Source organism: Rhinoderma darwinii, chromosome 1 (assembly GCF_050947455.1).
Source record: "Rhinoderma darwinii isolate aRhiDar2 chromosome 1, aRhiDar2.hap1, whole genome shotgun sequence".
Classification (NCBI taxonomy): domain Eukaryota; kingdom Metazoa; phylum Chordata; class Amphibia; order Anura; family Rhinodermatidae; genus Rhinoderma; species Rhinoderma darwinii.
This window is the reverse complement of record NC_134687.1, coordinates 586871229-586883838: the sequence shown is the minus strand read 5'-3', so window position 1 is coordinate 586883838 and position 12610 is coordinate 586871229. Positions and strand designations below refer to the sequence as shown.

The 12610-nt window shown below is 42.3% G+C and overlaps 1 protein-coding gene across 2 annotated transcripts; it reads right to left on the bottom strand.

Annotated features, from left to right (window-relative positions):
• Positions 1-5563: 5563 nt before the first annotated feature.
• On the bottom strand, positions 5564-11288 carry FST (follistatin). 2 transcript variants are annotated; one of them, XM_075839757.1, is made up of 7 exons: positions 11168-11288; positions 9584-9775; positions 8767-8985; positions 8372-8596; positions 7723-7953; positions 6360-7052; positions 5564-6235 (listed from the first exon to the last, which is right to left on the bottom strand). In XM_075839757.1, the coding sequence occupies exons 1-6, from the start codon at positions 11244-11246 to the stop codon at positions 6973-6975; spliced, it is 1026 nt and encodes a 341-aa protein (XP_075695872.1). In that variant the 5' UTR covers positions 11247-11288; the 3' UTR covers positions 5564-6235; positions 6360-6972. The 2 variants fall into 2 exon arrangements, with proteins under 2 accessions (XP_075695872.1, XP_075695866.1); XM_075839751.1 differs by lacking the exon at positions 11168-11288 and having other exon boundaries at positions 9584-9992.
• Between the last annotated feature and the right edge of the window lie 1322 nt (positions 11289-12610).

Below are 12610 nucleotides of genomic sequence, written 5' to 3'. Positions count from 1 at the left end.
CAATTCAGCACCCTCTCTCTGCTTAGGCCTCATGCATACGACCGTGCATTTGCGTCCTCAATTAATCCGCATTTTTGCGTACCCATTAATTTCTATGGCCCATGCATACGACCGTGGTTTGATATTATAGTCCAGTGCTGCATTCACAATTTTGCTGGCTTCAGAGCTGAAATCTCCCCACATTTTTTACTGGCTCAGCGTCTGCACAGAACATGCTCTGGTGATTTGCATTCTGGTATAGTCATTACTCCAAGCACTATACAGTAATCTGATGTAGGAAAAAGGATCGGTTGAGGCTGTGTAGACTGTTTCAATTAACAACCAACAAAACTGTGAATGCGAGTCTGGACTAAAATACAGGATGCAACTTATTACCAGTGCCCTAAACAATGGCATCCACAAGATACCCATAAAGGGTTAAAATGGGAGTTTGGTGATGTTATTAAAAGACGTGCCGGTGTTCCTTCAGGGGGGGGGGGGGGCACTGTCAGTCAGCAGCTCTTCTCCGATCAGTATTGACAAGTATTCTTACTCAGCTCTACTGCTGCTGATTTAACCCTTTTTGGCACCTTTGAGAAATGACGTACCTTCATCTTCATGTTATTAAAATGAAACCATCAGAAATACAGCTTGACTGGACTAAGTGTAGTCGAATTGATAAATTCACACATAATTCAGGTCTTGTTTCTTCCCACACTGGCTGCAATGGAAAAGACCGCAGACCATGAAAACCACAAGTAAAATTGTTGTTCGTATGTTTTGCCGTGTTACTGCTGCAATGTGTAATAAAACCTGGAGCTACACACAGATACGTTATAGAGAGATTTTCCATTTTATCTCTGTATTGCTTCAGGCTAACTCCACGCAAAACCTGAAAATTCTGCAATTTTGATTGTAAAGGACAGAAAATCACCACCACTCCAGTGACCCCCAAGCCCCATATTTTAGCTTCTTGCACCTCTTAGTGCAAAATTTGGGGTTAAAGAGGTTCTCACCAGAACACCTTTCCATATCCCCTATTAGGGCTCATTCAGACGAGCGTGTGTATCTCGTACGTGTGACGGTCGTCACACGGACTCATGAATTTCAATGGGGCCGTTCACATGACAGTTGTTTCAACGGAGCGTGTAAAGGGTCCTTGAAAAAATAGGAAATGTCCTATTTTACTGCGTGTCACGCATCCCTCCATAGTCCCTAGTTTATGGGGGATCCGTGACAACGCGTCCAGCATGGGCGCACCTCGGACGTGAAAAACTGCAGTTTTTGTGGTTTGAGGTTGGCTACGTTCATGTGAATATAGCCATAGGGTAAATGGATGTAATAGATTGAGATACTCCTCACTAGTAGCCAGAGCGGAGAGCCGCTGACAGAGATTGACGCTCACTCTGGTGGACCCTGCCTTTAGTCTTTTTCACATGGCAGTATTTTGGTCAGTATTTTACATCCGTATTTGGAAGTCAAAACCTGGAGGGACGTGACACAGAGAAAAAGTATAATGGAAAGATTTGTACCTTTCCCCTTCTTTGCATCTACTCCTGGTTTTGGCTTAGGGTATGTTCACACACACTATTTACGGACGTAATTCGGGCGTTTTTGCCCCGAATTATGTCCGAAATAGAGGCTCCAAAGCGTCGGCAAACATCTGCCCATTCATTAGAATGGGTCTTACGATGTTCTGTGCAGACGGTCATTTTTTTCAAAAGGCGGGGCGTAAAAAAGACGCCCGCGTCTTTGAAGTGCCTGTCACTTCTTCAGACGTAAATGGAGCCGTTTTCCATGGACTCCATGGAAAACCAGCTCCATTTAACGTCCGTAATGGACGCAGCAAAAAGCGCCTCAACATTCCATTACGGCTGAAATTACGTTGCTGTTTTCTCCTGAAAACAGCCTCGTAATTTCAGCCGTTACGGACGCTGCCGTGTGAACATACCCTTACAAATACTGATGCAAAATACTCCTGTGTAAAAGTGGCCTTACATGTCTTACATGGGCGGCTCAGTGGACACTACGAGGGAATTGTATTCTTCTGGCCATATCGGCTGTTCACTGGGGGGTTTCAGCTGATTGCCGGGGAGCGTCAATTAAAATTCAGATTGGGGCAGATTTACTATTGTGTCTGCGTTAAAAAAAAAGCACCAAATATTGCCGCAATTCACGCCTTTTGCTGCATTTATTTTTAGTCTAATTTAGGAACAGATGTTTTGCGCCTCACTAGACACTTTTAAACAGTGTCTAGAAAAGGGAGCGTGGCTTAAAATGCACCAAACAGAAACTAGTAGAGTTGGTATAAGGAAAAGTGTCTAACATGTCTTGCGCCAAATTTATTATACAACGTGGGCCACTGATAAATTTGGCGCATCTTGAGACTGCCTGGTCTAAGTTAAGGGCCTTTTACACCGGCCGACAATCAGCCGGTGCAGTGAACGCCAATCAATGAGACATCGTTGATCGGCGCTCGTTTGCTCCTGTCACGCAGAGCTATGGATGGGGACAAGCGGTCGTTACTCCGATTGCTCGTCCCCATACATTATTATCATGTCGGCAGTTCATCTCCCTGTTGTGAGACGCGCTGCCGACAACGATAATATTTCACTTTTTAAAATGATACGACCAGCAGATGATTGAGCGATTGCTCGTTCATCTGCTGATCGCTGCCCTGTTTACACAGGGCAATTATCGGCAACGAGCGTTATATGAACGATCGTCTGCACGATAATCGGCCCGAGTAAAACACCCTTTAGATCTTAGACAGAAATAGGAAATCTGTCCCATTGTTTCTTTAACTGCAGTTTATGCAACAAGGGCATGCTGGGACTTATAGTTCTAAAGCTGCGGGAGTCCTTAGAGATGCTTTACTATTCAAATATTGCACAGAGAAAACAGTAATATAAAATATTATATATAACATATTTATGTGTGCGTGTATATATATATATATATATATATATATATATTCTATATTTATTTATTATTTTTATTGTGTTTTTGTTTTTTTAAAGGAGCCGTGTGCGTATTTTTTACTGTATGTTTGGCTGCATACAGACGAGTACAGGGAAATTGATGTGACATGTGGCTGTCTCTACCTGATCAGCTCCATCTTACATTGTCTGTTTCCCTTCCATGAATGATGTCTCTGGTTTCTAAATCAGCTGCATCAAAAGTTACCTCCTGTGACCGCCTGGAATGAAGTCTGGAATCTGCTGTCTAGATTTTGGTTATGAAGAATTGTTACTCACTTAACTTAATTGTCTCGTACTATTTATTATCAGACATAACAAGGATGACAGCTATAGACATTCTATTTTAACGCTACTTTGTTTCCAATAAGAGGATAAGATTGTAAGATAAATATCAAAAGCCGAGAGCCTGAGACATCAATCACAATTTATATTATTGACCGGCCTTGATGCACTGTCTCGATGTTATCCGCTCATTTAACAGTTTCCTTTCTGCCTTATGAAAATGCTGTAGTTTGAAAACTACACATTGTGCCAAGTGACAAGTTCAGCTCTGCTACATCTCTGGGTAACAGCTGCTTTTCAAGAAACTGATGTGTTTGCTGACATAGCTGTGGGAAACAATGGCTATTTTACAGATGATAATGAAGAGTAATTGAGTGCAAACAACTACATTACAAAAATGAGATGTGTTTTACACCCCGGTCCACCCTCAAACACAAAGGGCAATTGGAAGTCGAGTTTTATGATGATTGCTTGACACAACTAGAATAGGCAAACAAGAGACCAGTAGTTGTCAGTAATGTACACAGTGCAGCTAATGGCTTTACCAATGAATCCTTGTAGGCTATCAGTTGGTGTAAAAGAGGAGGGGGAGATGGCACTTTAAATAGATTACACATGACTTGTGGGTCTTCTGCCAGGGAAAGTACTAGGTAGGAGAGAGTTGGTGAAACTGCTAATCTAAGCACTTTGTCCTGTTATTCCCCTGCTGGCCTCACTCTCTGCTCTCAGTCCTGGTAATGTCCAAATGTCATATCTGGTGATACGTATTGCTCAGCTTGGGGCACAGTGAGCCACAGTCTCCCCCTTAAATGATCCTTATCCCTAAGGGAATGCATTGGACTCTTGCAGCAGAACAGTCACAATAGCCGCACCGTCAGCGTCTGGTATCCGCCCACAGATTCTTGCTTCATCTTCGTCTGAATTTGTCCATTATGCCTCTGTTATGATGCATTGAACAAATAGATGGATATAGAAATAAAGGATCTGTCAGGCGAACCCAGCATTATTAATAAACTACTCCCCCCCCCCCCCCCCCCGTTTGACTTGGAGGCTACTGTTGTTGCTGCACATACTAGTTTGGGTCTGGAGACATCCCTTCTGGATCCTTTCCATGGCTGTATATAAATTAAAACTCCCTGCAAAAGTAATAGTCACCAGCTATACTAAAAGACCACCAGCTTTAGGCCACGTGCTCTCATGTGTACGACAGTTCTGTATTACTCCATGTGTGGGTGGATGGGGCCTCCTTTTTTTCCACTAGGGAATAATAATAATGCTGCAATACAGCATCTAATGGAGGAGGCTAAAACAAACAAAACTCTGTAAGGCTCTATAAAAATAAAACACACACAGTGGTACTATATGGGGTCATATATTACATATCCATACAACACGGTCCGTAATATCCCCATGTGCATAGGAAGTTACCCTTTGAAAGTATACCGCAAAGTCCCAATAAAGTCTAAGGAAGCCTCATCAACATTAGTTCCTTGCTAAAAGCTGAAGGAGCACAAAAAAGGGGACCCCTTCATACCAGTGGTGGGTGATGTGCCAGCTCATTGACCCTCACCAATAAAAACTTCTCTATGACATCTGAAGTTCTCTCAAACCAGAGGTACACTTTGAAGATAGTAAAGGAAAAGGTCTGGATTTCCAGAACCGGGCTGGTACCTGCAACATGGAGATGCCAGAAGTCAAGGGGGGGGGGGGGGGGGCATGTATTATTATTAAATGAATTTGTAACCCTGTGACAAGTCCTCTCTAAAATGTGCAGTGATGTAAATGTAACTATTATTAAACTGCACTTCCTACAAATAACAAGTGTTTTTCTCTCTCCCTCTTTTTTTAGCTTTTCTGCCATCAGCTCCATCATTAATTGGGTTTCGCTTTAATTTTGGATGGGAATTAGGAACGTCTAACTGTTTGTATTTCTCACTTTTCATGGAGGTTGAGATAACTTGATAAAATTGGAAATTGCAGAGTGCCAGACTGATGAAGTCTCCGGGAGGAGGGATGGGGAGAGACAAGACAATTAGAATTGATCTGTATACTTAGGACATGAGCAAATAGCAGAGAGTTTCGCTGTAGAAGGGACTTGGGATACTGTACTGAATAATCTCACACTCCATGCATAGAATGTCCTGTTTACACCCAATCAGGGATATATGTGCTTTGTCTAATGAATGAGCTGTAGATTTAATGATTTACCCCTCCCCCTCCCCATTGTAACTACACTAAAAAACCAAATCCACACAGATGACAGAGCTACATAGGACATTTCCATTTTATTGTTCAACCATAATTTATTTACAAATACACTTTATAACTTTTATATACATTGCACATTTACATGGTAAAAAAGTACAAAACTATATATTTAAATGAATTTATATTTAACTTGCCATGTTTTGAAAATATAAAATTGAATCAGAAACAAAGAAGTGTATTGTGAAAAGCAAGAAACTTGGACTGATAAAGCTCTGATATCGTTACAACCAAACGGAACAACACTGATATTTTGGCATGGGTTCATGGATAATGGGTAGCTCTCTGATGGCAGATTACCGGGATGTGTTCCCATAGAGTCCTTGTGGGTATAAAAGTGGCCACATAAAAATGGCTGTTAAAAATAGATTTCCATGAACCTCTGTTGATCTATTGATTGCAGCTTCTTTTGGTCAGTCAAGATTCCTTGTAAACAAAACCCAAAGGATGTATGTACAGGACTAAAGATAAAATCCAATAAATAAACATACTGGAACTGACATGCAAATGTGAGGAAATCAAAGAAAAAGCTCTAAAACAGGAACAGGCTCAGTTCTGCAGGACAGGGCTTCATGAGCGGCCTCTTCTCTGCCAAGGAGTCTACTGAAACAATGGAAGTCGCTAAGCCATGGGCTGCAGAACTTTGCCGACACTCAGAGCCGGATTAAAGTTGGTGGAGGCCCCTGGGGAAAACATATGGTGTCCCTCCTCTGGGACCTGAAAACCATCTGACCCCAAGGTGGCCGCACATGTGCATGGCCCCCTCCACTGAAGTCTATGGGAGTTATGAAGATAGCTGAGCCAATGACTACCTTAGACTTAAATGAGAGAGCCACATGTATGAGTGGCCACCTCTCTACTTCTTCTCTGCTGAATAGGATTGGCAAACGACCATCAGGGAAGAAGCAAGGGTCCCAGAGGTGGGCAGTGTATACACTACCCATACAAGTAGTGACTGCCTGGGGCATATCTAGAAAATAATTGTCTCCTTAGCAAATTTTTGAAAAGGCCCGTGATTTTGACAACCAGATCTGAAGAACCAGACTGGACAGGAATCGTGGTGGTGGAGCCCCCTAGACCCCCAAATTGATGAGGGCCCAGGGCATGTGCCTGGAACGCCCTATAATCCGGCCCTGCCGACACTTACTCTATAACATCAGTGTATGGAGTGAACAGTAATGGTCAGTTATAAGGAATGGACTTACACGGAACAGCTGAACTTTACAAGCAAAGGTTTCTCACAATAAATAACACTGCTCTCCCTTTGACGAATATATTTCTTCAAAACAAGGTGTACAGTCAAAAACAGACATTTTATGTATAAATTATAAAACATGACACAGTATAAATAAATGTCTACCAGACTCAACTATATGTATACTTTTTTTTTCTTCCTCAAAATAAATAAGCATACACCTATATACAGTATGGACATCACTCCTTGCCAAAGGCTGTTCCAACAGTTTTACCAGTGGACTGAAGATAAAGGGAAGCTGTAGTCGGGGTCTTCCTCCTCCTCTTCTTCCTCAGGATCTTCATTAATGGCTATATAGGGGAATATAGGGGAGCTGTTGTTTAAATAAGGACAACAACAGCGCAGAAGCTCAGTGCATGATTGTTTTTGTTTGTTTTTTTGCTCTCTGAACAGCCATAAAACAGCGTTGCATTGTATGTGACTTGCAGCGATGCCTTTTCAGCATCAACTTTTAATTAATACTTTTTTTTTCCTCTCTGTTTTTTGTTTTTTTAAATTAATCTATGAAGTCTTAACTGCAGAAAGTTCTGAAGAACCCATTGGATCAGGCTTTTATTGCAGGTTCCTGTAATCAGACAAAAAGCGCTCGTGTTCTAGGTGTACTGCTCGTGTCCTCAGAGTTAGTAGCGGCCGCTGCGCTAAGACAGGGACCGGATCAACCGGTGAGTCTCATGGAGTTAGATCACTCAAAGCGTTAATGAAGCATTCAGCGAAGCACATAGAAGCGAAATTAGAAAAATAGAGGGAAAGATATTCTCAGGCAACCCCTGGTAAATAGAAAGTATAGTTTTTCCTGCACAAGCGGCAATAATAGTCTGGCAAGGCTGCTTCCCTGCTAGTAATGGAGCACGGTAAATAGCTAGCATTTGTGCTGGTATCCAATTCTCCCTAGTCTTCATTACGGAGGGGTTGCCTGTCGAAATCTTTAGATTGGATGTTTGTTTGCAGTAAGTCACTTACAGTTGCAAGATCCGCTGTGTTTGACTTCCAAAAGTACACCCAACGAGCAGGCGGCCTGCTTCATGGCGCACTCGCTGGGGTAGGTGGTGTTATCACTGGCGCAAACCGCTTCATCAGACTTGCTGTCCGGGCAGTAATCTTCACACACTGCGCAGCGCCCTCTGTCTACTCTGCTGTCCCACAGGCACTTCTTCCCAACGCCGCACTTGATGTCTTCACACGACTTGGCCTCTGCAAATAGGAATCACATGTCAGTATTCTCTCCAGAAGCAAACAAGACACATCTTTATAGAAATCAGAGGAGCATCTTAGAAACCCCAGACATTGTCATGATGACTTTAAACTATCTTAATACTTATTATAATAGATTCTTCCAGGCCTCTAAGTGGCCATTGATTTATATAATTCGACAGTTGAACAAGAAAGAGACTAATAATTTATTTTCTTATTATTTATATCGGTCTCATAATATTACAAACAATAACTTTGGCTTTATTGGGGACAGTATATGTAATAGACCACATCTGACAGTAGCTATGGAAGGTCAGTGATTATGGACTTGTATCCCAGCTATAGGCAGGTGTATGATACTGGGACGCTATCTCACAAAGAAACATCAGCTGCTGCTGTGAACAGGTAAGATACTTACTTATGCACTTTCCCTCGTACGCCAAACCAATAGACCTGCCCAGGAGACAGGTGGCTTTCCGCAGGTGACAAGCGCTAGCATACGTAATCCCATCATTTCCGCATAGATATTGTTCAGGAAAGGTAGGCTCCGGGCAGTTCCGATGACACGTCACACAGTAGGCGTTATTGGTTTGGTCCACCACACACGTAGAGGTACCTGGACATAAGACATCTCTGCACGTCTCTGAAATAAACACAGGGGACACAGCCATCACAATGCGCTCCACTAAAAGCCATTATTACTAACATTGATATGGTTAAAATAATTAACATGGCGTCTAACATGATGTGACATCTCCCCGGTCATCTCTACATAGAGTGTAGTACATATAATAGATAATATCTGGGACGTACTTTTGCATTTGCCTTGATACTGCACATCCAGCTCCGGGACTCCTTTGCATTTGGCCTTGAGTAGAGCACATTCGTCTTTGTACGTTTTGCCATCCAGCCCGCACACGGGGCCTTTCCAGGTGATATTGGAGCAGTCCGGGGCGCAAACACATCTTGGCTTATTTTTCTTATTCATTTTACATTTTTTCCCGGGTCCACAGTCCACATTTTCACATGTTTCTGTTTGTAAATGAACACTACTATCAGATCATGGTCAATGTATATTAAACAGTGCAGTGAAGCATAAAAGAATATATCATACAAGGCTAAGTTCCTTTAAGAAACATTATAAAAAGCTATAATAAACCCAGAAATGTAGTGCGGGAAAGGTCCTCTCCAAGAACTCCATCAGTACATAAGATCTACAGAGAGGGAGCACAAGTTCTTCCAGAAATCTGGTTCAAAATTGAGTGCAGATGTCCCCTTCACCGCTTTAATAAATCCCCCCCGTGGAAACTAACACTTAATAATCAACTCTAGGTGGCCACAATCTGCAACCCCAGACGGAGGGATCTCAGGTATGTATGTATGAGGGTATGCGCGTCAAATACAGAACAGCTTGTAGAACTTATCCCTAATGGCTGTGGTGTGATCTATGGGAAACAGACCCCCCCCCCCCCCGCCCTCCCACTCTCCAGTCAAATAATGTCCATAGACACTACCATTACATTAACCCATTGTTAACATGCTGTAGTAATAATATCATATAACACATAATATTCAGTTATTTACATGTATTTCCACCTAAATTCCATGATGGATGTGCAGGGTGCCCTACCTTTGCATGGTATGCAGTGTGGGGCTCCTCCGTTGAATATCATCCATTTGAAAAGCGTGCTGTTGGGTACGTCTTCTTCAGTCCAGGAGGTGCCCAGTCTGCCAGTTTTGCAGCATTCCTCTTTGCTCAGTTCAGTCCTGTAGAGAACCTGGCATCGTCCATTCTTGGATTGCTGAAGCCAACAGTTTCCAGCTGCAAGACATAGTGCCCCAGCCATATCAGTGTCACATAGCGGTGACCCAGACAAAACACGTGTGCTCTGCCCTACTTCCACTAGACTGTTTACTTTTATTTTGTCCTGTTTCATAACCCGCAGTAGTAACACCAGCCTATCCCCAGACACACAGCACAGTGCATGGGTTAACCCCTTGAGAGGAAATCAAAGCACAGCAGATCTCTGACTGTTCCCCTCGCTGACATAGCCTTTAATAACATATAAACAGCGTTTATTACAGCATCAAGTGCGCGGATTCTAAGTGATTCAATTCTGTTTTGTGCCATTATGTTGCAATCTGAGTGGGCTTCGGAACATTTGCACATTCTTTCGAAATATCCGATTTAGCTGGATCCCTTACAAAAACAACACGGCTTAAAAGTAAAATAATAGGTATTAAAGTACAACAGAGCTGACAGTCAACACTGCTGGGCTACAATGCAAGAAGTTAAAGGGGCACTAAAATCAGGAATTTCTAAAAGTGAAGCTTATAAGACAAGCTGCTAATATCAGTCACATATATTTATGGATATGTCTCAGAAGATAAATATATGAGAAAAAATAATGACCACAGGGGCTGACAAAGTTATCCTAGTCAGTCTCCACATTGCCTGAAATGACTGATAACTGCAAACAATAGACTACATTGAACTATAAAACAAATATAACAAAAGAAGGTGTCCATAGGCTTAATAATGTATTATCCAACTGACTGCAAAACATCATTTATTTACAATAATTCTTATAACTATGGGGATAAAATCGGAAATCATCCATAAAATTCCATAAAATAAATATTTGGATTATGTAGTCGTTACATTAAATAACGACATTTCTCCGCGGGGAAACACTGAACATATCGCTTGTTGGTTCTGAGTCATCCATCATGCATGTTTCTAATTATTTTAATTTATTTAATAACAATTTTTATTCTATAATATTATAATTAAGATGGATTGTCGGTAAAAAAAAATCCAAATAATATCCAGGTGTTTATCCTTTTACATATAAAATTGTTACATCTATGGCCAACACCAGATACATTTTAGGTCTACCGTCCCTTTAACACCTCATTGATAAGATCTGAGTACTGTAACTAGTCTCTTCTCCTCCAAACTCCTGGAAACAAACTTTCTCTGGTCTCAGTGAAGAATCCCAGTCCAGCCCAACACTGAGGTCCACTTTCTAAACTTTTGCAGCGGTCACAGAAAGTATTCTGTACAAGCACAGAATAGATTTTGTTCACTTTGTATCTTGTTCTTGCTCTCAGTAACAAGTCACTCTCCCTCTTCTGTCTCCCCAACCAGAAATGCTGATAAAGAAATGAAGAAAAAATAAAAATAAAATAGAAGAAGAGTTGATCTGCTTACCCTGGACAGTGTGATCCTCCATGAAATGACACAGAGACATAGTCACAAGAAGTCCTAGCAAGCCCGGGCGATTTAACATCCTCAGTCCAGACAGTAAGTGGAGATGTGATGGTGGAGTAGTGTGATCTCTCTATTGAATGAACGTCAGGCAATGCAGTCTCTCTTTAAATCTATAAGGGGGTCTTAGCTGTCTGCGGTGGGCGGTCTCCAGTGTGTGTGTATGAGTGTGTATGTGTGTGTGTGTATGAGTGTGTGTGTCTCTTTGGGGGTGGGGAATTTTAACAAATTCACAGTCAATCAGGTGACATTTTTTTATTTATTTATTTTGCAAACAACTAGATCTAACAGCTATGTGACTTGTGGTGCCAGGCAGCAGGGCATCAAAGTTGGCATGCACCTGAGTTGGAGCAGTCACAGCATAGTATTGGCTTGTTGTTGGACTGATGTGGAATGCCAGGCAGTCAATGTAAAGCCCCAGCACCATGCATTGGCACAATGTTACTACCTATGGGGACAGTCTTAGCACTGTCTGGAGTATTAGACAGGAATGGGCAACGTAGGCGGTCTCTTTTCAGAGATTGCTCCCATCGATAATGAACTTCTATAGGGCTAGTTTATTAAGCACAGCCTGGCACCGTGCCCTCTAAGTTGGCGGACTCTCATTTATAACATTTTTGGCACAGCTGAATGAAACTGAGTAGGCGATATTTCCTTTTATGCTGCCTTTTCTCTCCCTGTAAATGGCAGAGGACAAGAGACAGAGAAGTATGCAGCCTGCATTCCTGGGCACTGGCAGGGCACATCTTCTCTGCCTTTCACTGCACATAACTCAGTGATAACAGTTTTTTTTCCACCAACTGCAGGAGATAGGACTAATCTTTTAATAAAAGATCCCATTACAATGGATCTGTCTGAGCTCACTATAATAGATCCAGGAGTGCAGGCGTGCTAATATTAGCAGACAGTTGGTTTGGTGAGGAGGCACCCAGCACCTGCGGACTGGTAAATGACTGACCCGCTGCACCCCCCTGGTATCGCTTCTGGGGGCACTCTGCTCACTTCTGAGTCCCTTCCTTCTGCGGCTTCGATACCAGCTACAGGATAAATACAAGGTTGTGCAGCGCCCTCTAATGGCGAACGACAGGTTTAATTAAGAGTGAGGAGTGCGGAAAAGTTACAGTGTCTGGAGCAGCTGCTGTCTCTCCTTCCTTACTGCGGTCTCTCCTTCCTTACTGCGGTCTCTCCTTCCTTACTGCGGTCTAATCTTCTCTCTAACATTCGGGTTCTCATTCCCTTCTATATGTCCATCCTTTTAAATCCCCCTCTCTCTCTCCTCCCCTCTCTCTCATGTGTCTCTATCCTTTCCTCTGTACTTCATCTCCATCCCTTTATCCTTCTGCATATCATTCTCTATACATTTCTCTCTCTCTCTTCTATCACATA

Excerpts from the sequence above, each read along its gene's own strand:
- FST (XM_075839751.1), bottom strand. The coding sequence starts at position 9,890 with ATGAAACAGGACAAAATAAAAGTAAACAGTCTAGTGGAAGTAGGGCAG. Across the intron at positions 8,986-9,583 it reads ACACTGCATACCATGCAAAG|AAACATGTGAAAATGTGGAC; the intron begins GTAGGGCACCCT and ends ATTTACAAACAG. Across the intron at positions 8,597-8,766 it reads GTATCAAGGCAAATGCAAAA|AGACGTGCAGAGATGTCTTA; the intron begins GTACGTCCCAGA and ends TGTTTATTTCAG.